This window comes from Tauraco erythrolophus, chromosome 10 (genome assembly GCF_009769465.1).
Source record: "Tauraco erythrolophus isolate bTauEry1 chromosome 10, bTauEry1.pri, whole genome shotgun sequence".
NCBI lineage: Eukaryota > Metazoa > Chordata > Aves > Musophagiformes > Musophagidae > Tauraco > Tauraco erythrolophus.
The window spans coordinates 6,437,983-6,458,426 of record NC_141474.1 but is presented as its reverse complement, the minus strand read 5'-3'; the positions used below and the strand labels follow the sequence as shown (position 1 = coordinate 6,458,426).

Genomic DNA, 20,444 nt, shown 5'->3' with positions numbered 1-20,444 from the left:
GGCCGCAGGCCCCGCCCCGCCCCGGCGGGCACGCGCACGCGTGCCCGCCGGGGCGGGGCGGGACCTGCGGCCCCGGCCCACAGCGCCCCCCGGCGGCTCGGAGGTACAACCTCCCATTCTGAAAGGTTCCTCGGAGATCAATGATTTTCAGATCCTTTTTGGATGTGCGAATGCTTCCCTCTCCCAGTGACAAAGCGTGGTGTGATGCAACGCGTGTGTTTTCCTGAAGGCTGAGCTTCTGAAGCCACTAAGGTGCAGTTTGTCATTATATTCCATGAGATTTGGCTGTCTGAGCTGGATCTGACAACGATAGGAACTAAGAGAGGCTACACAAGGGAAGCAGGAATTCTACACAAGGGAAACAGGAATTATGCAACTGGGGCTGCTCCCTGTGGAATTTTGTAGGTACACCAGACAGCAGAAAGTCAAAAACGCAGCCTGAGAGCCAGGCAGCATCAGTATACACTAAATGTTTCCCTTTACCTGCCAAATACTCATTTTTGAGAAGCAGAGCTTCGAACAGAGGTTCCACACTCCTGATTTATCTTTAAATAATCCTGCAAAAGTGCCCTACGCTTACTGAAAATTAATCCAATATTCAGTATTTAATATGGCATTGCACATGCTCCACACCACCGTAAGGTGTTTCAGAATTATCCCCTTGACATGCATCTAGTCAAAAAATCCCCGAAAGAGGTACCACGTTATAAACCTCAGTCACAGAAGCAAGAAATCCACAGCTCCTCTGGGTACCACATCCTTTGGGAAAACTGCCATCCTACCTTGAGAACGGCAGCACGAGTTATTCACTCCTTTTAAACAAGGTGAGCGGGCTCCAGCCAACAAGACTGAAACAGAGGATTATTTGGCAAAGCAGAAGACAGTGTAAGGGGCTTCCTGGCCTACGAAGGAAGCCTTCTAAGATGCATATTGGTCGCCAGGCTGTGTAGCAGCAAACCAAGGAGCATAAGCAAAACCAGTGCTGTCGTAGCCACTCAGGCAAGAAAGGGTTCAGCAGCAGTGGATGGCACTGGTGTAATTCAGCTGTTTACTCGAGTTTGGAGGCCAGGTTTGTTTCTGTAATTGAACAGATTCTGCCCAAGCAAGCAACTTTTACAGCAGCTGTATAATGCCACCAAAAAAAACACCAAAAAATCTCTGTGAGGCTGCACTCTGCCAGGAAGACACAGGCTATGCAACCTCCAAGGGCAGCCTGGCACAGGGGCGCATTCTGGTGCCTCCAGTCACCTGAGCCAATGAAAAACCTCACGCTCCACACTGGAAGTCTTGCAAATGGAGAATTAAGCACACCTACTTGCCCAGCTCCCTACTACGCAAGGCTACAGCCAGTATGTCTAAGGCAAGAGACTTGGTCACTTCACAGCATGGTTGTCCTGAATTTTGCAGATACCACTCTTGCTATCCGAGTTGATTTCCATTTCATAGACTAAATCAACGGCACCGCATCAGTGCATTTCTAGCTGTCCTACAGCACAATTAAGAGACATCTAAATCAACATGCCCGTGCCATTTATTTCTCAGAAACAACAGAAACAAAAAGTCAAGTTATCTTCTGAGAACTTTCTTGGTTTGATGAGCAAACAATCGCTGGTAGAATACGCCAAATGGAAGAAGTTTCCAAGACTGTGGCCAATACTGCATAGGCTGGTGTTGGACATGTGAAGCCTGGTGCAGAATCCCATCTGGTTACCTCCCAAAGGCAGTCTTGTGCACTGGTCAGACCTTCCACGAAAGCTGTAACTGTGCTTTAGGAGAACTTCCCTGCCTGAGGTGGGGGGCCAAGGAAGCCCCCTGCTTGCTTGGTGGCAGCCCGGGAAGGAGCAAGACCGAGCATTTTCTGGATGTTCTGCAAAAACAAGAACAGAAGAGCAAGATAGTGTCAGACCATGAGAAGGGAGACAAAGAGGAAGAAATCCCAGCTCTGCTCACAAGTACAACTTTCCCACTAGTTTCGACACATTCAGGTTCTCACCCACACAGCCTCACCCATCTGGCTGCTATATATTGGACCTCTATTCCTACAGATTCACAAAAAGCTTAGCGCAGATCCAGACGACCATCCACAATGGCTACAATTAGAGCTGGGCCACTCTCCCCCACCTCAACAAAAGCCTTCTGATCATCAAATCCACATTTTGGTTGAGGGTTCTTTTCCACCTGCGGCTCCATACCACACAGCCAGCTGACAGATACCTGGTTAATGTCTTCGCACACAGGCTGGTTTAAACTCAACACACAACAGTTATCTTTGCAACATAACCGCAGCACGCACACAGGAGCAGGCTCCTCACATCTGCTCACAGGCAGAACCAAAGCAGCCCCTGGTTTTCACAAGTTCCAGAAACCACTGTCGACGGCAGTCACCAGAGCCTGAGGGTCTGCAAGCTGGCAAGGAAGGCTCTCTTGTAATGCAGACAGAATTTGGGTCAGCAGCATGGCAACCAGAACATGTGCCAAGTTCACGTCAGGAGCTTAGGCACAGAATTAACATGAATGCTAGTGATGCAGGCAGAACAATGGTTTGGTGGAGACAGGCAGTATAACGGGACATATGTAGCAAAACCCGAAAACTGACTATTGAGATGACCTCATCTGCATCTGAGCCGAGTGTTTCAGTGGAAAACAACAAGCAAGGAAAGAATTAAGTAGCAGAGAGGGGCATTAGCTAAAAACTCACAGCAGAATATTTAAATTTGATGTTTTTCTTGGTTTTTGTGAAATTCCTTCTAAATTTTGCCACAGTGCAACTACAAAGAGCTACCAGTTCTTTCAGTCTCATCCTTCACTGTAAATAACTACACCTCAAGGTGTTGCTCAGGCAAAACAGGGACACCTGATGCAAAGGAAAGAAGAAAACATCTGTGTCCTCCTCAAGTCACCATCTGAGTCCTGGCTATGGAGACAACAAAAAGGAGGATTCTCTTCAAACCTGAGTGTTCTCTCCAAAATAACTGTCAGCATAGGTCAGATAGCAAGGTCATAGAGTTCTTGACCTTTTTGATCATGGAAGGAGAACAAATAAAAAAAAAGGCAGACAGAGCTTTGTAATGCCACAGTAGCGAAATTAAAAAAAACACCACACACCAATCAGGAATCATTCCAAGTAGAGACTACAAAAACAGAGGTTTCAGCCCACACACAAGCATGAAAGTAAAGGAGAGGAACATTTGAAAATGAATTGCATCAGGTTTGGTCCATGGCCTACATAAATCAGCCACTGGTTCATACTCAGCAACTGAATATATATGAGAGCGTTTCACTGTGGGAGACTCCTTTGTGTGGCTCCTTTTCTCAGAGCTGCCTTGGTCAAGAGATGGGCAGAAAGGAGAAAACAACAGCAGCTAAGGGGCAGATTCAGCAACACCAGAGGGTGCTGCAGAGTCAGCAGCAGGCAGGACCAGGATCCTGCCAGCTTTGTACTGGCTCACCGTGTAGCAGAGTAGAGATCCTACCAGGGCATCCATGGAAGCAAGAAAGCATGTACTGCCTCCTCCCTGCTCCTTTAAGAATCAAGAGAGAAGAACTGCCGTGCTGAAGTTTACTCTGTCTGCTTGAACAGTTCCTAGAGGAAGAGAGATGACAGCTTGCCTGTATGTGGATTCAAGACTGCTGTCACTCTCCAGCACTATCCTTCCATAGTAATGCCCTCTTTGCTGTAGAAGGCACCTAGACTCCTGCACCAGCTGCAAAGCAAGTTTTGCTGGACAGCATTCCTGAAGTCCACACAGCTGGAAACACCAGCGCTGGGGCAAGGTCCAGCAGAAACCTGTCCTGTCTGCCATGTTGCAAAGAAGTCGTCTGCAGAGTACTTCCAATATAAACATGACCATCACCTTCAGGAACAGGGAGGGAAGCCTGTAAGACCTGGTCAAAAGATTTGGATTCTTAATCCAAATTCCTCATCTGAACTTCCCTCAAATGACTGCAGGAAGAACAGGAGCTGCTTCTGCTTTTGTCTTCAAACCCAGAAAGGGCCTCAAAGACAAGGCAGTAAGTGGCTCCTTGCCCCAAGATCAGGCTGTGTGGGAAAGTGCACTTCTGGCAGTAGGGATAATTGCTGGCTCCCCTTCCCACTGGGAACACATTTCAGAGAGAAGTTGCCTAATCTACAGCTCAGGCATGTGTGAAAAGGAAATGAAGACCAGCAAACGCCTGAGGCACAGCAGCATATTCCTCTTACAAAGAGCACAGGTGAAGGCTAGGAGCTCAGAAACAGGGGCAGGGACAGAGGATGTAACCCTGACATTACACCTCCCGCCCAGCCCAGCAGCAGACTTTCCCAGCTGAAACCCAGCAGCTCAAGGACCCTTGGAAAGCCTCTCCCAGTAACCCTCCTCTCTCCAAACAGGAAGGCAAGGAGGAACTAGGGGACAGGATTTACGTGCCAGGGAGAGCTGGGAACATCGCAAAGGAAGTTACTCACGGCAAGTTGACTATTTTGGGAGACGCTGGCCAGGTCACAGGCAGCAAGCTTCCCAGTCAGTGTTTGGAGAGTTTATCCCCGCCACGTGCCTGAGGACCGCATGAAGAGACTGCCTGATGCTGCTACTGCCTATCCCACTAATGTCAGTTTAATCACTGTCCAGTTCGTCTCCCCACCCTCACGTACTCCCCTGCATTTCCCTCCAGGTCACTGTTCTTTCACACACACAAGTTCCTCTAGTTCTGAGCTCCACAGGGACATCTCTTCCCTGCCTTTGATCCCTCCACAGGCAGCTCCAGGATTTAAGGGAAGGCTGAGGGATGTATGGTCTCCTTAGTTTGTTGCAACCTGTTCCCTGACTTTTGGTGTATCTCCACTCCTCCTCTCGTGCCAGCAGCATCAAACCAGACACTGACTCCCACATCAGTTCTCCTCCCTTGGGCTTACAGCTGTTTTGAAGCTGACCCGGCGAGATTTTTCCCTTTTCACACAGTGAAACACAAAGGATCACAAAGCTTTCACCTCCAAGGTCACTGAAAGCACCAAAAGCAAGTCTTTGGCACCATTTTAAGCCCTTAATTACTTTCTTCCCTCTCCCTGGCCTCTCACAGCCCTTCAAAGTCCTCTTCCCAATGCTGTTACCATCTAAGTTCCTTCAAACAGTAATAAAGCCAAGAGCAAGATGCCAGCAATCACAGCTTCAGTTCCGAGCTTTTGCACAAACTCATGTGGCTGGTCTCTGCCCTTCCCTCCGTGTAGCAAGGGGAAGAGATGGAGCTAATGGCCGCAGAGCTGCAGGTATCACGATCCTGTAGATAAGGACTATGAAGACTGCAATCCAGAGCTTCACATCAAACACGTCCTTCCCCAAAGCAATAAAGTAACTTCCATCCTCGACAGGACCATCAGCATGAACTCTCAAGCACAAGGGCAATTCCCCCCCTCCCCCCCCCGCCAAGAATTTCTCTAGAAAGCCCAACCCACTGCAAACAGCTCAGCACTCCCGCCCTGAACCAGACTGGATCACCACTCAGTTCATGCCATCTACTGATTTCACAATAGGAAATATCAGGAAATGCCCAGGACTAGAACTAACCACAAGAATTATATTTTTGGACAAAAAAAAAGATCCATGGGGGATTTTTCAGCAAGGGAGTTCCCCTATCAACCCAATTGGTGCAGAAAAATCTTGTTGGTGGTGCTGTTTAGTTTCATATAATAATCTGAAGTATTGGAAAAAAAGGATGAGTAACACAGGTGAGTAACAGAGCAGCACCAGACAAGACTACCTGAAGGAACAGCATCCCAGGAATTCAGGCAGATGATCCCAAGAGCTAAAAAGGTCTCATTTCTTTCAAAGCTGCAAACACTGTTCCAGTTACTGGGAAGTGAAACAAAATTTGTTTTGTAGCGAACAGAATGAGGAAGCCTCTGGCCTTTCATACTCTGAAGCTGGCCCTGCGTGGAGTGAGGGGTGGGCCAGATGACCTCCAGGTGACTTTCTCAACATAAATTATTCTACAATTCATTATCTGCTTTCTCATAGGACCAGACACAGATCCACTTCAACACAAGCATCCAATATGGAGGACTATGGAAAATCCAACTCACTAGCATGCACTTTGTGACTAAAGGAACTCTCTATTGAACTGCTGCATCAAACTCATCCAAACCTGCAACAGCAGCTGGCACAACACATCTCTTCCCTTCGCTGATCTGCTTTAAGTTTTCCTCAGTCCCTTGGCATCCTCTAAGGAAAATGAACAAGTTGTTCAAGGAGAAGAGCAGCAAAAATTCACGAAGTGAATTAAAGAAAAACAAAACATAAATATAGAAGACCAGATAGTTTGCAGCTAGTTGCACCAGCATTCATCCAGCCTCCAGAGTCTATTAACTTATCCCCAGTGCTCTCGGGAGAAATTTGGCAAAGTAGACTTCCAATTGCCCTGAAAAGGCCCACTTGTCCGTTCTGCCACTTAAGCTGCTGGTGAACCTTCCTGAACAGGCATTTCCCCTTATCCTCCCTGATGCTTCTCTTTTAAAGAAAAAAACCCCACATACACAAAAAAACCCACACAAAACATGGGACTAACTGACTTTGCCAGGGAACTGTGTGTATAGCCTGCTCTTGGCTTATCATACCAGACCCCCTTTCTATGCCACATCCCTAACACTGGGAGGGACTTGACACCAAAGGTAAAGTTCTTAAATCAGAAAAAAATCAGTTTTCTTAAATCTGAAAAAAAAAATAATCAGGCAGGCAGCAAAAACAGGAAGGACAAACCCAAAAGAACAGGTTTAACTCTTTCCTCACTTTTGTAGCGAAGTTATGGACTGATTGAACCTTTACAGAACCTCAAGCCACCAAGGAAGTTTCCCCTGAAGATGCTACACTTCTCTTTTCTCATATTACTGTAAAAGTCATAATTACTAAGAAGCAGTGCTTAGATTGGTTTCTGAGAGATAATCTCCTGAAATGGCAACCTGCAAAGCTATCAGACACACACACACAGAATCCCTTTCTGCCAAATCTGTCCCAGCACCCCAGCGCAAGTCTCCAGTCAAGTCTTTCACACCAGTCCAGGATAGTAGCTGCTTTTATGATCTCAACCTAAAACTGCTTTGAATATGAATCATAGGAATGAAGGCAAACACAGATACCACAAACAGATAAAAGATTATACATGCAAAACCGGACATCAGGAACAGACTCCTCTTTACAAATGGACATGTACTTTCCTGCTTCAGGCATGCAGGAGACACAGCAACGTACTCACCTGTCTGATGGACATTGTGCAGAGAATGTAGAGGAAGATGAAGGAGCAGTCAGTGTAATCTTCCCCTAGAAGGTTGCGGTGGGAGAGACCCTGGATGTATGAGAGGGGGATAAACGGAAGCTTTGCCACCACTCGGCCATCAAATCTGGAAAAAGAGCACACTGGATCACAACTGGGGACAGTAAAAGAGCCTTTGGCCATAGAAAGAACAAATGAGCTTCTTGGACAGGCCATCAGAGCAGATAAGATCACATGGAAGGCTAAAAAGCCATGTTACCTTTTCCATCCCATCTCTATATACACCACACCAAGGAGGCTAAAGACACCTGTCTCACAAGGCCCTCGACAACCACAGGGTGTTATCCACAGGGTAAGTAACAGTTTTGCCATAGTCAGAGACCAAGTGTTTCATAGTGATTTAAGTGATCAGCTGGACAAGCTGTTGGTTCATAAAAACCCTGGTTGATGTTTTGCAGTTTACTGGTGCATTTTATTTAAAAGTCAAATTTAGCAGATCACTTCCCAGAACACAGCCAGCACTTGAATGAAAGATCAATGACTATCACCCTGGTGTATTGCAGTTACTGCAAGAAGATGGAGGCCTCACTTTAAGGAAAAGACCATTTTTTTTTTTAAGCAGAGCAGAAACCAAAGACACCTTCTCCTTTCCTAGAGCAGCTATACTTCTCAGCACAAGAAGGACACGTAAGAGAGCCATCAACAGAACACTTTTTAATACCAACAGTCTTCTCTGCATTAGCTCTGATGACAAAAGCAGTGCAGAGGCATAATGATACCATGTATTCCAAGCAGCCTGTCCTGCTCCTGGAACTCCTCCAGGTCCGCATTCCAGGGCATCAGGCAGAGTGTGAATTCTGGACAGTTTGCAAAGATTTCTCCCAACCCAATCTTTTGAAGTAAGTGTGTATGATGCTTCATCAGCATGTGCATATTTGGATGTTATCTTCTCGGCATGCACTGATTTTCTAACAGGTGTTTCTTGTTTCAAGAGATCCTAAATGAGCGTTCTTTCCTGTGGAGATGCATTCACACAGCTAAAGCTCAAACACACGCCAACTTTGTTTACATCTCACAGGCAGTTTGGCAAAAGAGCTAGGAACGGATGTTTATCTCCCTGTAACATCCCCCAGTGGCTTAAAATCCTGCGTTATTCCTGCTGTGAGAATGACAAGTACTTCAGCAGTAGCACCCCGAGGTATCTGCTTTTAATTCCAGCAGGTTTTCACAGTTATCATGAAGGGGTACTGAAATGCAAAACTCGAGACTGAGAACTGACTGCATTAAAAAAAACACTTTCTGACAAGAGAAAGCGGAGACACACAGAAGCTAATTTCTCTCCCAGGAGAAATCCTATCTGCCTAGAGGCCACCACTGCTACAGATGGCACGGCCCTAGCACACCTTTTAAGCCACAACAGTCATTTAGCTGCTCATCTTCAGCACAGCATTCTGCTCTTCGGGTTTAAACCAGCCTTCTTGACACTTACATCTCCTCCCAGCATGGTCCACCCTGCTGCCCCAGTACTGCTGACACTCTAAGAGGCCCAGTCACCACAGTCATCTCCATTTTGACTAAGCTGGCACTTGCTAAAGGTGACGTGCCCAGCCACAGAGTAACAGCATCTGCATAGTACTTGTCCAAACGGCAGCACATCATGCTACTTCCATACAGTTCCAGCTCCTTTTGCCCCCCAGAGCAATGAACTCATTCAAGAACAGGAAAGGCAAGCAAATGAGGCTACAGCCATCACAGGTGTCAGCCACCTTTTTCTTTCTTTCCATACCACACCCAGAGTGCCTCCATGGATGACCTGGCAGCTTCCCAGAGGGAGCTAAAGAGCCTCCTGAATTGGAAACTGAAGCATTCTCCTCTCAAGACAAGCAGCTGCTCTTTATGCTATCCCAAGACAATGACAGCACATAAGTGAGAACCAGCTCCATCAAACCATTCTACCAGCTTCAAACAGTGCAAGTACAACCCACCAAAGCTGCCGTTCAGATACAAATACACTAGCTACCTTGTGGTGAGACCAGGAGCAAAAATTTAACTATCTAGCCCTGAAGGCAAGACAGTCAAATCTTTAGATTTTCATTCCACAGCCTCAGCTATTAGCAAGAAAGCTATTTCAATTTGAACAGACAGTGAGCTTTCTGGACACTCTTTCTGTTCACGTTCAGGTTCCCTCTAAAGAAAGAGACAGTTAAAGGAGAGATATGCCTAAAAGCTTCATGTTAACTCTGTGGCTTGTAGCATGGTCTCTGCAGGCAGGAATCCTCAAAAGAGGAATAAGACAAGTAAACTTGGTGGTCTTAAAGGAGATGAAACCAGTAAACTGATTTTTTCAGGTTAGTACCTATGGAAGGAGGAGCCACCGAGGATTTAACCAAAATCAATTCCTTCCTGTCTCTTTCCACTCTAGGAAAGCAGGCAGAGTAGGGTGGGTTTTTTTAGTTTGTTTTTCAGTCTGTTTCAGGGGCAGGAGTGGTGGTGTTTGTATTGCACCCAAATAGCTAGGCAAGCACTTGAACGCCTTAGGTGCAGCATTATAAACCCCTCACAGACACTATGTTGCTGGGCACACGACTCACAATGAACTTCCATCATCACCCAGGGCTGGAGTTAAATGAGACATCAGTGACTCAAGATTGCACCCAAATTTTAGAGTCCTTCAGTGCTGTGTTCCTCTGCTCAGTTTCACAGCACTCCAGAGAATGTTAGATGCTGAAGTCTGACTAAGCTGAAAAATAAAGAGTTTGCACAGTGGCACTTCTGTTACGTTACCCCATTTGCAATTTATCCACCCACAGATCTGCAGTAAAATAACAATTGACTGTATCCTGGGGACTGCCAGCACAGAGGCCAAAGGTTTTGGTGCACAAGAAGGAAAATTCCCGTTTGCAGGACAAGTATATTGCCCAGGTATTAAGCAGCCTCCCGAAAGTTATACTAATCATATTCATGTTATCTTCAGATTTAACAGCCAACAAGAAGTTCACGTTTCAAGACTGAATCAAGTTTTATAAGTCAAGCAAGCACAGTCTTTCAGTTTCACACGTCCGAAACAAAGCTGTCCATAACCACACAAACCAGTTTGGGCTTTATTTGTCTTTGTTTTTTTAAGACTAGACCTATCCCGGGTCATTTTTAAAGCCAAGGAAGATTAGAGCCCATGCCTGGACCTGTTAGCATCTTGACTCTGATCACCTTAAGTAGGGCAACAGCAAGCTCTCCAATTACAGCTCATTTTTAAGGGCAAGGGAGCTGACCTGGTTTTGCTTGCAAGAGCATTTTTTGGTCACACTACTATAGCAAAGCCAAAGCAGCTGAAGACTGCAGCTGCTTGCCTGACATCTACTAAACTTGCCCTCATCAATGTGTTCCCAAGAAGAAAGAATGTTAGAGTTGTGTCTAGATTGAATGCAATTTACTCAGTTTGATTGCATTCGGCCTGCAGTGTGTTGCCTCTTGAGCAGAACATGCATGTGGCGACCAGACAACTGCATCTTCATACAAAATATCGATCCATTTTATATAGATTTGTTATGGTTCTTGGATGAACATTGTCACTGTAACACTTCAAGTGACAGAAGGAAGGTGGAGAATACATCCACCATGAAAATTTAAGAAAAATCCAGAAAGTTGATGCTTACATGGAGTTAAACATTCCCATCAAAGCAGTGAAGCAGAAGCCAATGGCAAACATGGATTTCATCCGAACCTGCAAGCAGAAAGGTCAGAGGTAATCAAAACAGGCCTACACTGAAGGATTATGGGCTCACACCCTTCAGAACAGGCTTTGTACAGCATCACTGGAATCTAGAAGGAAAAAACACGACCCAGAAGGCCAGAGAGATGATAAAAGTGACTAGAGAACTCCCAAAGAGATGTTTGGTCAACAGTTGGGTACAAAGGCAGCCACAGAGCAGACCACTGATGTGAAAAGTGCTTAAGATTTGTCCTGTTACCTTCCACAGGTTGGCTACACAGGCTTAAGGGAAAAAAAAAAACCCACAACACACAATCAGGAGGGGATCATTACAAAGACAGAACTTACAAGAGAAGTCAGACAAATTAATTCTACTTTGAAAACATCACGGAGACTTACAAAGATAAAAATAGCTAAGGTTGGCCACGAGATGAGGCAGTTAACTGCTGGAGAACTCTGTAGCTCATGCTAAAATCTGTAGCTATTAGAGATGATCCAGAAGTACCTTTCAGAAGGAAAGGCTGCTATGTCTGCCAATTGAACAAACCCTTTCTGTTGGAAAGCTGACCAAAATCTAGTAGTCAGGAACAGGCTTTAGTTTTCTTACCATTGATAAGTCTCTGTTGTTATTCTTCAGTTTCTCTTCTTGTCTCTCTGGAAAGACATAAACAACAACAGTTCTAATCAGTTACACCAACCTAGAAACCAGAATGTTTTCATTTCCAGGAAGGCTTAACCTTCTTGGCTCCCCAAATAAATAATACTTCCAAAACTAACTCCAGCTCTCCATGTCAGACAGTAGAAAGTGAAAAACTGTATACAGCCAGCTGCTTCCCTGCCATAGCAACACGCAGCAAAGCAGGCACGAAAGAGGAGGCGGCTAGAATCACACATTCAGCACTTTTGGAAGAAATGCACAGAATAGGAAATATGCTAACTCAACCAACTAACGCAGTCGCATGAACAATGTTGCCAGAAAACAGAGACAGTGCCTCTGTCTCACACTCCCGAAAGAGCAGTCTCCATTTGCTGCACACCAGGCTCACCATTATAAATACATTTTATAAGTAAGAATTTCACTTTGGAGGTGTCCGAAGGGACTCTGAAACCACACACAGAACCGGGAGCTGCACCTCAGAAAGATGAATATCCTGCTGGTCCAAGTAATGGCATTTGGACCCTTGTCACACCTAGAAGATTCTCCAAAGAGGAAAGAGATTTTCTACATCATTTCAGTAATGAGTGTATTACTCTGCTCTGCAGAGAATACTTTAAAATGCTACTTCGGAAATTAAGTCTGTCCTGAAGTCACCACAAACTTCAAAGACGCCCAGTTTTCCAAGGGGGCATTCTCCATGCCCCTCACTGCAGGACTCCTCTGGCCTTGAGTCCACTGTCCTGTCACCTCTCTTGTCCCACATCCCACCGTCTCTTGCCCACTACGCTCCTCTCAGACTGAGGATCCAGAAAGGCAGCCAGGGCTTAGAAGCAACACCTAGCTGAAGTAAGGATGTGGGCGATGAAGAAACATCAAAAAAACACGTGAGTGAAGAGAGGGTGGATGCAGAAGGACTGTCAAGGGCTATCCAGCATGCGAGTTGTCCAGTGGATCCCTGCTGAAGTTTCAGTACAAGAGGCCCGCAGCACAGAAGCTCAACAGTTATCTTCCAAGCCCCTGCTAAACACAGGGACTTGCAGTAAGCGTTATCAAAAGCAATAGCAACACCCCCATCCACTTTCTGAGAATCTTCATTGCTATTTTCAATTGCTTCTAACTACAAACCATCTACCCTGGCAGGAACTTTCCAGACACCTGCTTCCTGACCCAGGTGGAGAGTTTTATTCTGGGACATTTCAGCCCAGGCCAGCTCTTTAGGAATCACATTTGGCACAAATACTTGTTTTTTCCCTCTGCTACATAACTAGCCATCTCTTTAGATAGGCTAAAGGTTACAGAGATAAAGAATACAGCCCTGATCCCTCAATATACCTGAGCTGTTTCTCACCCATTTCTACAAATTCGAAACAAACAGGCTCCTGATGTTCCACCATCTGACATAAATGGCCTCTTCCTGCCCAGGTCACACATAAGAAGCTTTTAAGTAGTTTGCTACACAGCTGGGTAGAGGCACAGAGAAAGACAACTGGGTCAACAAGCAGCACCCTGGAGTCCAAAATCATCTTATTCTACTCAGTGAAACACAAACCATAAGGATACAGCCATTATCTTACTTGCCAGCACTGGGTTTTTCTGGGTTTTGTTTTGCTGTCTACCCAGCACTGATGTGGACCTGGGGGGACGTCACTGTCTTTTCTTCTAGGGGCACATGGACACAGAAAGCAGTAGCAAAGTTGAAGCTAACAAACACACTCCTTAAGCTGAAAGGACAGGCTGCACCGTGATGTTAAAGGTGGCCCATTCCGGCAGTGTGAAAGGTGACTTAGACACAATGTGACTGAAGTCAGTTCACTTTACACTTAAAAATAAGAAGTTTGGTAAGTAGGCCAAATTAAGCCTTCCCATGAAACTTTCACCCTACCTCCTTGTGCACAGGCATGATTCATTCCTTAAGTAACCAAGTAATATCATAGACACACCTCCTGCCTTATTCTGTGCACAAAACAGATGGCAACTGAGGCAGGTCTGTACCACAGCTGTGACTTATCTGTAATGCCTCAGCTCATTATTTTATTTGGTTTTTAAATTAGAATGGTTAAAAGAACTCCAGCACAAGTAAGCTTGCTGTTACAACAATGCTACATCTTGCCGAACAATTTAGCATCCAGTAAGTTACTGGGATCAGAGATTTCAAAAGCAGTTAATAGCTGTGAGTCATCTTCTGGATGCCCAGCTTGACATTTAGGGCCTGATTTTTCAGAAACACTAAGAATTCAGCTTTGCCTGAAAACAAATGAGACACTGAAGTTACGCAGCACTTGCAAAAAAAAAAATTCAGTCTTGGTATCTTAGGCTTGGCCAGCAAGCATCACAGCAAACAAAATCAGTGGTCATTTCCTAAGTTCTGTTCTTAGTCCCTTTGTGCTTTCTTTTTTATTTGCAAAACAAGATTATTTCAGTGCATAAAAAAAATGGTGGAGCATCTGAATTCCTTAGATTCTGTTTATTAGTTTAGTCCAAGTGCAAGTAAAATATTCTCTGCTAGGACAGAGTTCAGCTTGGATAGTGCCCTGCAAAAAAGTCACTGTCACACACATTTGGAAGTGACCATATGTAGCAACAGCAGGCAACATTAAAAAGTTACCTTATCCACCAAGTAGTATTCATCCCACACAGGGATTTTTCAAGATTAAGAACTGAAAATACACTAGAAGAAGAATTTTGGCTCCTGTCCCTTCAGGAGTCTAATGATAACAGGTCTTATACCTAGGAAGAACTGTTTGAAGATATGTTTATAATTATTCCCAAGCTTTGTACAGATCAAATGACTAATCCAGCTACCTGGTGTTACAGAGGAATGAGGAAGCCAACTCCCAGGAGCTCTCAGAAGTGTTCCTGCCACAGTTTCTGCAATAATTTAAGTGAGCTTTGCTGTACCTTTTACTTTTAGAGTCCTGCAGATAACAACACGTTCTACAGCTCACATCTATTAAACACACCATGTTGTTCTTGCACAGTCCAGTACTTAAAGAGTTACCTTTACCCAGAAAGACTTAAGCTTATTGACAATGAAAAAGCACAGAAAAAATAAATCGCTACCTAAAACTGAGCAAAACTAATTTATCAAACTCGAAATACATCTAAGCACAGTCACAGTTAAAACGCAAACATTGACCAGCTCTGAAGTGTTCAAATGAGGAAACAAAAAAACCCAAAATCACAATCATACAGTCACATAGCTATTGCAAGCTGACAGTGCACTGCAGCAAAGAGCTCTGACAACAGAACTGTAACAGTCCTGGATATAAAGGCTGGAATTGGAGAGCAAGGCAACCAGTTCAGCAAGAAGTGCTGCTCCTCTCAGTGCTGCTGCCCTTCTCTGCATTTGACTAAAACCATCAGGAGGCTAGATCTCTCCTGTCTTGGAAAAGCAAGCAAAAGTGTTCATATTTCAGTCATCAGGCCAAGAATCAGCTCTAGTACCACTTTAAATAAACAGTTTCGAGAGGAAGGAAAGGATAATGGCTTCCATAGGTTTCTCAACTTTCCCACATTCTTGGGGCACCACACTCCTCTCCCAGTCTTACCTATTTTCTTTTTCTGCTGTCGGCCTGCTGATTCAGTTATCGTTTCCTTCTTCTTTTCCACTGCCAAGCGAAAAGAAAGATATTTTATCATTTCTGCACAGGGATAACACCACTCCTTTCCACACACCAAACAAAGCATTCTATTCCTTTAGAGAACAGGGTCACAAAAGGAAGCTAGGTATGACTAAGAACGTATTCAGAAGCAACGAGTTTTAAACCGTCAAGTCCGACTCCACCAAACACTTAGAAATCATTTTTAAAAAAATTAAAAACCCTGATTGAGATATCATAATGCTTAAAGGGTTAATTTAAAACTCTGTCAAGAGCCCATTACATTGTTAACTGGGCAGTCTGGGGACAATTTTGGCTCAAATGACCCTTGCTGATCTGTCATTAGTACTAGACAGTAGTTTTGATTCAGCAAGTGTAATGAAAAGAGCTTTGTGGCAAGCTCTGCTCCCAATTATCTGCAGTGGGAAGCAGAATATAGGAAAGCCTGTGTTCTCGTACATCCCTTCCTCATCGGCAGGCATTCTCAGGGGAAGTGGTCGGCCACAGCCTCTCCATTCTCCAATTAATTGGTACTGAAGCATTTCCAATATTTTAAAGGAGGAGCCTAAGCCCAAAGTTACCAACTCCCCAAACCAGACAGTCACCACGCACCTGCAAACAACTCCCCCCCGCAGCAAACAAGGCTGACACAAAGCCAGCAGCGAACTGGTAACACAGTCAGTGAGCTGCCCATCTGCAAACACTCTTCTGCTGACAGCAAGAGCTTTTCCAGGAAGGAAGAGACATTTTAATTTAAGACCCATAACAAGAGTACTATGAGAAGCGAGGATGATAAAGCATGGCTATGGTCTAACAACAGATAGCAGCCTGTTTTTTATTCTCTACGTACTGGTACCATATCTACTCTACTAATGAATAGGCTTGGCTCCTTGTCAGCTCTCAGAATCAGCTCAGAGACCTGAGCAGGAGGACACTTCTCCTGTATAAAGTATTAGCTCAGCACAGATCTTCTCGCCTTGATTTCAAGGCACAGGTGAAATAAAGACACAACAGCCTTCCAAGTCACACAAGGATCTGTAGCACTGCCTTCCAAAATGCCTGTGACATGTGAGTCAGTCACAGCTGCTGAGAAAACCACTCTGGCCCAGACAAGATTAACCTAAACATCATCTCTTCTGTGGTAACAGTAAGATACAACTGTTTTTCCCAAACAAGCATATCTCTGACAGGCAGGCTAGCACAAGGGGGAAAAAAAAACAGGCAACTCCGCTCAGAGGGAATGCTGGAGAGAGGTTCGAGATGACACAACACACACTCAGTGCTCACAGAATGCTCTCTCCATAGCCATCCTTATGCCAAATCCAGCTGGGGGATCCCGATCATTCCGTTCCACTCTAGTTCACATAAACCCATGGCCCTTAACTCTACACTCAACTGGAGAACGCTTTTGACTCTTTTCAGGTCTACCTATTGCTCCCAGTCGCAACAAGAGAGCTCCTCCAGACCACAGCCTCACTCTAGACAACACCATTGAGCTTTATGCCAACCCTGAGGAACTCCACAGCCCTAATTCCCTTATGGTTCAAGCAGAACAACTAGCTGTCAGTCAGACAGTCTCCAGACTGGCAAGCGTGCATCTGGGAACACACATGACACAACACAGCAGCAATTCTAGAGACAGTTTTCAGCCTTGCACGTTGACCACTACGTTCACCTCAGAACACTTACTATAACGTCCGCAGCAGCCTCGGACAACGCTTTGCCTCCCAACAGAAAGGAAGGACAGGAAGAGATGAAACTAAGGACTGCAAGTAACAAGGTCTGCTCAAGCACACTACGTGGCCCATTTGTTTTTGCAAATCCTAAGGATTGCTAGGACTCCCATGGGAGAGCTTAAAGACCTCAAATGTGTTTTTTCCTGTTTCAGATGTGTTAGATAATTGGTGAAAGGTGTGGCTCAAGTGGTCTACTCTGCAAGTTGTCTGTAAGCCATCAGGTCAGCCAGCTGTCCTTGGAGGGGGGGGATCAAAGCCGAATTTTTAGTAACTCCTTATTCAGTTTTACTTTTTTGTGTGTGTGTTGGGAGTGGGGAAATCAACCAAGGAGGTTAGAAACTAATTGAGATACATGAGCCTCACATCTTTCCCTTCACAGATTATAGCCTAGATACCAGGAGAGCCATAAAACCAAACAGCGTTAAACTCTTGCAGCAATCATTAAACCCCAGAGATTAAGCCCTGCTAACTGCTTTCAGAGTTCCACAGCAGAAACACACGAGGACATTAACTAAGTTTTCAGCTGGGTTTCAACTCCTTCTTTAAGTTGCTCTTCTGGGGCTAATTCTACTCCACACATTTTTGTCAGCCAAGTGGGATCAGAGTGAGGCAGGCAGAGGCACAATCCCCATCTGACACTGCTGTGATGACAAAAGCCCCTAATTTAGGAGCTGTGACACAAGCATGACTATACTTCAACTCTTCAGTTTATTTTGCCCAGGGGAAGGCTGGAATGAGCTAGACTGGAAAGAGCACGCTTTCATAATATTGTTCTCTCACACACTAAGAGCGCTGACATCATGGTGAAATATTTTTAAGGTAAAACCAGCTCAGGTTTGGCCCCAGTTGTTATGTGCTCTATCCTACTGCTGCAACTTGTGTAGCACACGTAAAATTGAGTTTGAAGGGTCAGCTGAATTTCTCCTCTGCTCCGTGGCTTCTGATACAGACAGGTCCATTGGAACACTCCATGCTCAGATCTTCCTGTTTACCATTCCTCTCAATATTTGATGCATATCTTCTGACTGCTCACCCTCATATCCCTTTTCCCTTCCTCCTTCATCCTTTGTTCTACTCCTCTCTGCCCTCTCAGATCTCCTCTCTATGAAGTAACCTGGGACTTTTTTTCCTAATCTATTCTGTTTGTTTCCACTTTACACTAGTATAATTTATTTTTATATCAGCTGATAGCTCAGACCTTTCTATCATGACTTTGTCTTTACTTATCCCCCACCATTAATCACCACTTTTACTCTTTATGTACAATGCTTTCCTCTCATAGTATTCGTTATTCAACCCTAGTTCTTTCCTGCTAGAGATCTGAAATTCTCCACTGCCCTTGAAAAGCAGAAACTGCATCTTTGAATTATTTCAGGCATCTAAAGGAATCTATATACACAGACACTGACTACTCATGTTCAGAAAAAAAAAAAAATATGCCAGTATTGATCTCTTTCTCCCTCTCCTGTCCTCTGTTAAAAGAAGGGGCAATTCACACAACGTAACATGCCTTTGTACTAGGTTTCCCTCCAGCAAAAATCAAGGACTACAAACACAAATAAGTATTCTCAGCACAGATTTGTGTAACTTGTAGAATTAGGCTCCTATTACATCCAAGGTGAAGAAAATTCTCTCCCTTAGTAGAAGAGGCAGCAGGAGTTCCTCAGAGCATAGACTCTATTCAATTCGACACCTGCTAAAGCAGGACGTAACGGGAGCAGCAAGACATATTCTCTAACATCTGAACAGTACTTACATTTCTTGCTCTGTTTTTCCACTTCAGCCTTTAATCTCTTGTATTTGTCTGTTCGGTATACCAGCACCCAAGTTATACCTGAAAGAAATACTCAGCAAGTAACTAGATAAGTAAAGACCTCTTGGGATAACAGGGATACAAAATAGCAAATGCAAAAAATACACCTCATGTCTATAAAACCACATTATAACACAAAAAAGGTGCCACAAATCACTGGAAAGCCAGATCATCATTTTCCTGCAAATCCCCTTCCCTAGTTCCACGTAGCAATGGTGCCTACAAAATAAACATCTTCAGAAGTTACTGGCTATCTTACTGAGCACTGGTGGTTTGTGGAACTCACTAAGTTCCTTCATGCTCATATTTACCAGCTGTTGCTCACCTTAACACTAGGAGCTGATTAAGGCAATAAACATCTTTGTGTTCTGCCTTTTCATAGCACCTAATTAAGGCACGAGGAGTAATTCGTGCTCCTACCAGGACTTGCCTGTTAGTGGTGGCATGTTTTGAACAGGCAAATAGAAATATTAGGCTAGAAGAGACCTCGAGAGGTTCTTCAGTCTAACTCCATGCACTCAAACATGATCAAAACGAGTTGTGCCACAAGTACAGAACCAGTGGTTTGTGAACAGTTCAATCTGAACTCCCACGCAAAGCTTTTGGCCCGCTTTTTTTTTTTGCTTTGGTTTGACAACAGGACTGTGCTACTGAGACCCCAGGATCACCAGCTGCAGAAAGAGGTACCCTTTAGACATTTCTGAGGGCAACACAGCTTAGTGCTGTGAAAGGCAATGGGTGTGTACACCATCTAACCTCAAATGCACACAGTAGGGCTTCTAAAAAGCAAGTGCCATATTCCATCTGTGACTCTCTCCACCCTTAAACACCCAAAGATGGCATCTTGCAGCTCTGGTACAACAGAGATTTTGGGATACAGCTCAATGCCAGGAAAAACAAGCAGCCTCTGACTTTGACTACCTAAAAGATATTTATGCAAACTGTCTTTAAAAAGCTGCACCTGTTTCAACACCCTACCATTTAAAAAGCCTTTTCAAGTAATCAATCAAAGTCACTATCGTCGCAAGTTCAGGCGATTCCTTCACATCCTTACCACAAGAGCCACAGAGAGCCACCGGTGTCCTCTTTCAGGCACACTGAAAACTGCTGGCCCATAGCCCAAACCAAAGCCAAGCTCAATTCCCACCACTTTGCATTAGAGGTCAGTTTTGTCCAAGTTACGCACTGCTGTCCTCCGGGGTGGAGGACACTCCACCTCATACGGTCTGCCTTGAGCCTCCAAGCGCCAGGCCTCAGGTGACCCTGAGTACCTACACCTCGCTTTGCACTCTCACGGCCCTGCTTCTCCTCCGACTCCCGCTCTCCCTTCCGCCCAGCCCACCCTCCCCAGTGAGCCCAATCCCGTCCTTTAACCCGCTCCCTCCCAGCGCTCAGGCGAGGAGCGGCCTCCTACCAGCCCGCTTCAGGCCATCCCCGCGCCTCCCGCGGACGCCACCACCGGCCCAGAACGGGCCCCGAGGCCTCCTCACTCCGCCAGGACAGGCCCCGCCGAAGGGGGAACGCTGCAGGCCGCCCCAGCACTCACCTTCGGCCAGCAGCGCGGTGCACACGGAGATGAAAACGATGAGGAGGGTATCGGCGAACATCGTGCTCATGGTGATACTGCCGCCCCCCCCTACCCCGGTAATGCCGCCGCGCTCCCGGAAATAGATCCCGCCGCCCGGAAGCT

The 20,444-nt window shown here is 45.3% G+C and overlaps 1 protein-coding gene across 1 annotated transcript; it reads right to left on the bottom strand.

Annotated features, from left to right (window-relative positions):
- Positions 1–1,509: 1,509 nt before the first annotated feature.
- Positions 1,510–20,444, bottom strand: TMCO1 (transmembrane and coiled-coil domains 1). The gene is made up of 7 exons (XM_009992197.2): positions 20,301–20,444; positions 18,698–18,775; positions 15,155–15,214; positions 11,556–11,602; positions 10,893–10,960; positions 7,222–7,366; positions 1,510–1,867 (listed from the first exon to the last, which is right to left on the bottom strand). Exons 1-7 carry the CDS (start codon positions 20,368–20,370, stop codon positions 1,769–1,771), a joined length of 567 nt encoding a protein of 188 aa, XP_009990499.1. The 5' UTR covers positions 20,371–20,444; the 3' UTR covers positions 1,510–1,768.

Excerpts from the sequence above, each read along its gene's own strand:
- TMCO1 (XM_009992197.2), bottom strand. The coding sequence starts at position 20,370 with ATGAGCACGATGTTCGCCGATACCCTCCTCATCGTTTTCATCTCCGTG. Across the intron at positions 15,215-18,697 it reads GGAAAAACAGAGCAAGAAAT|TGGAAAAGAAGAAGGAAACG; the intron begins GTAAGTACTGTT and ends TTCGCTTGGCAG. Across the intron at positions 7,367-10,892 it reads ATGGGAATGTTTAACTCCAT|ATTTGATGGCCGAGTGGTGG; the intron begins GTAAGCATCAAC and ends CTCTTTTTCCAG.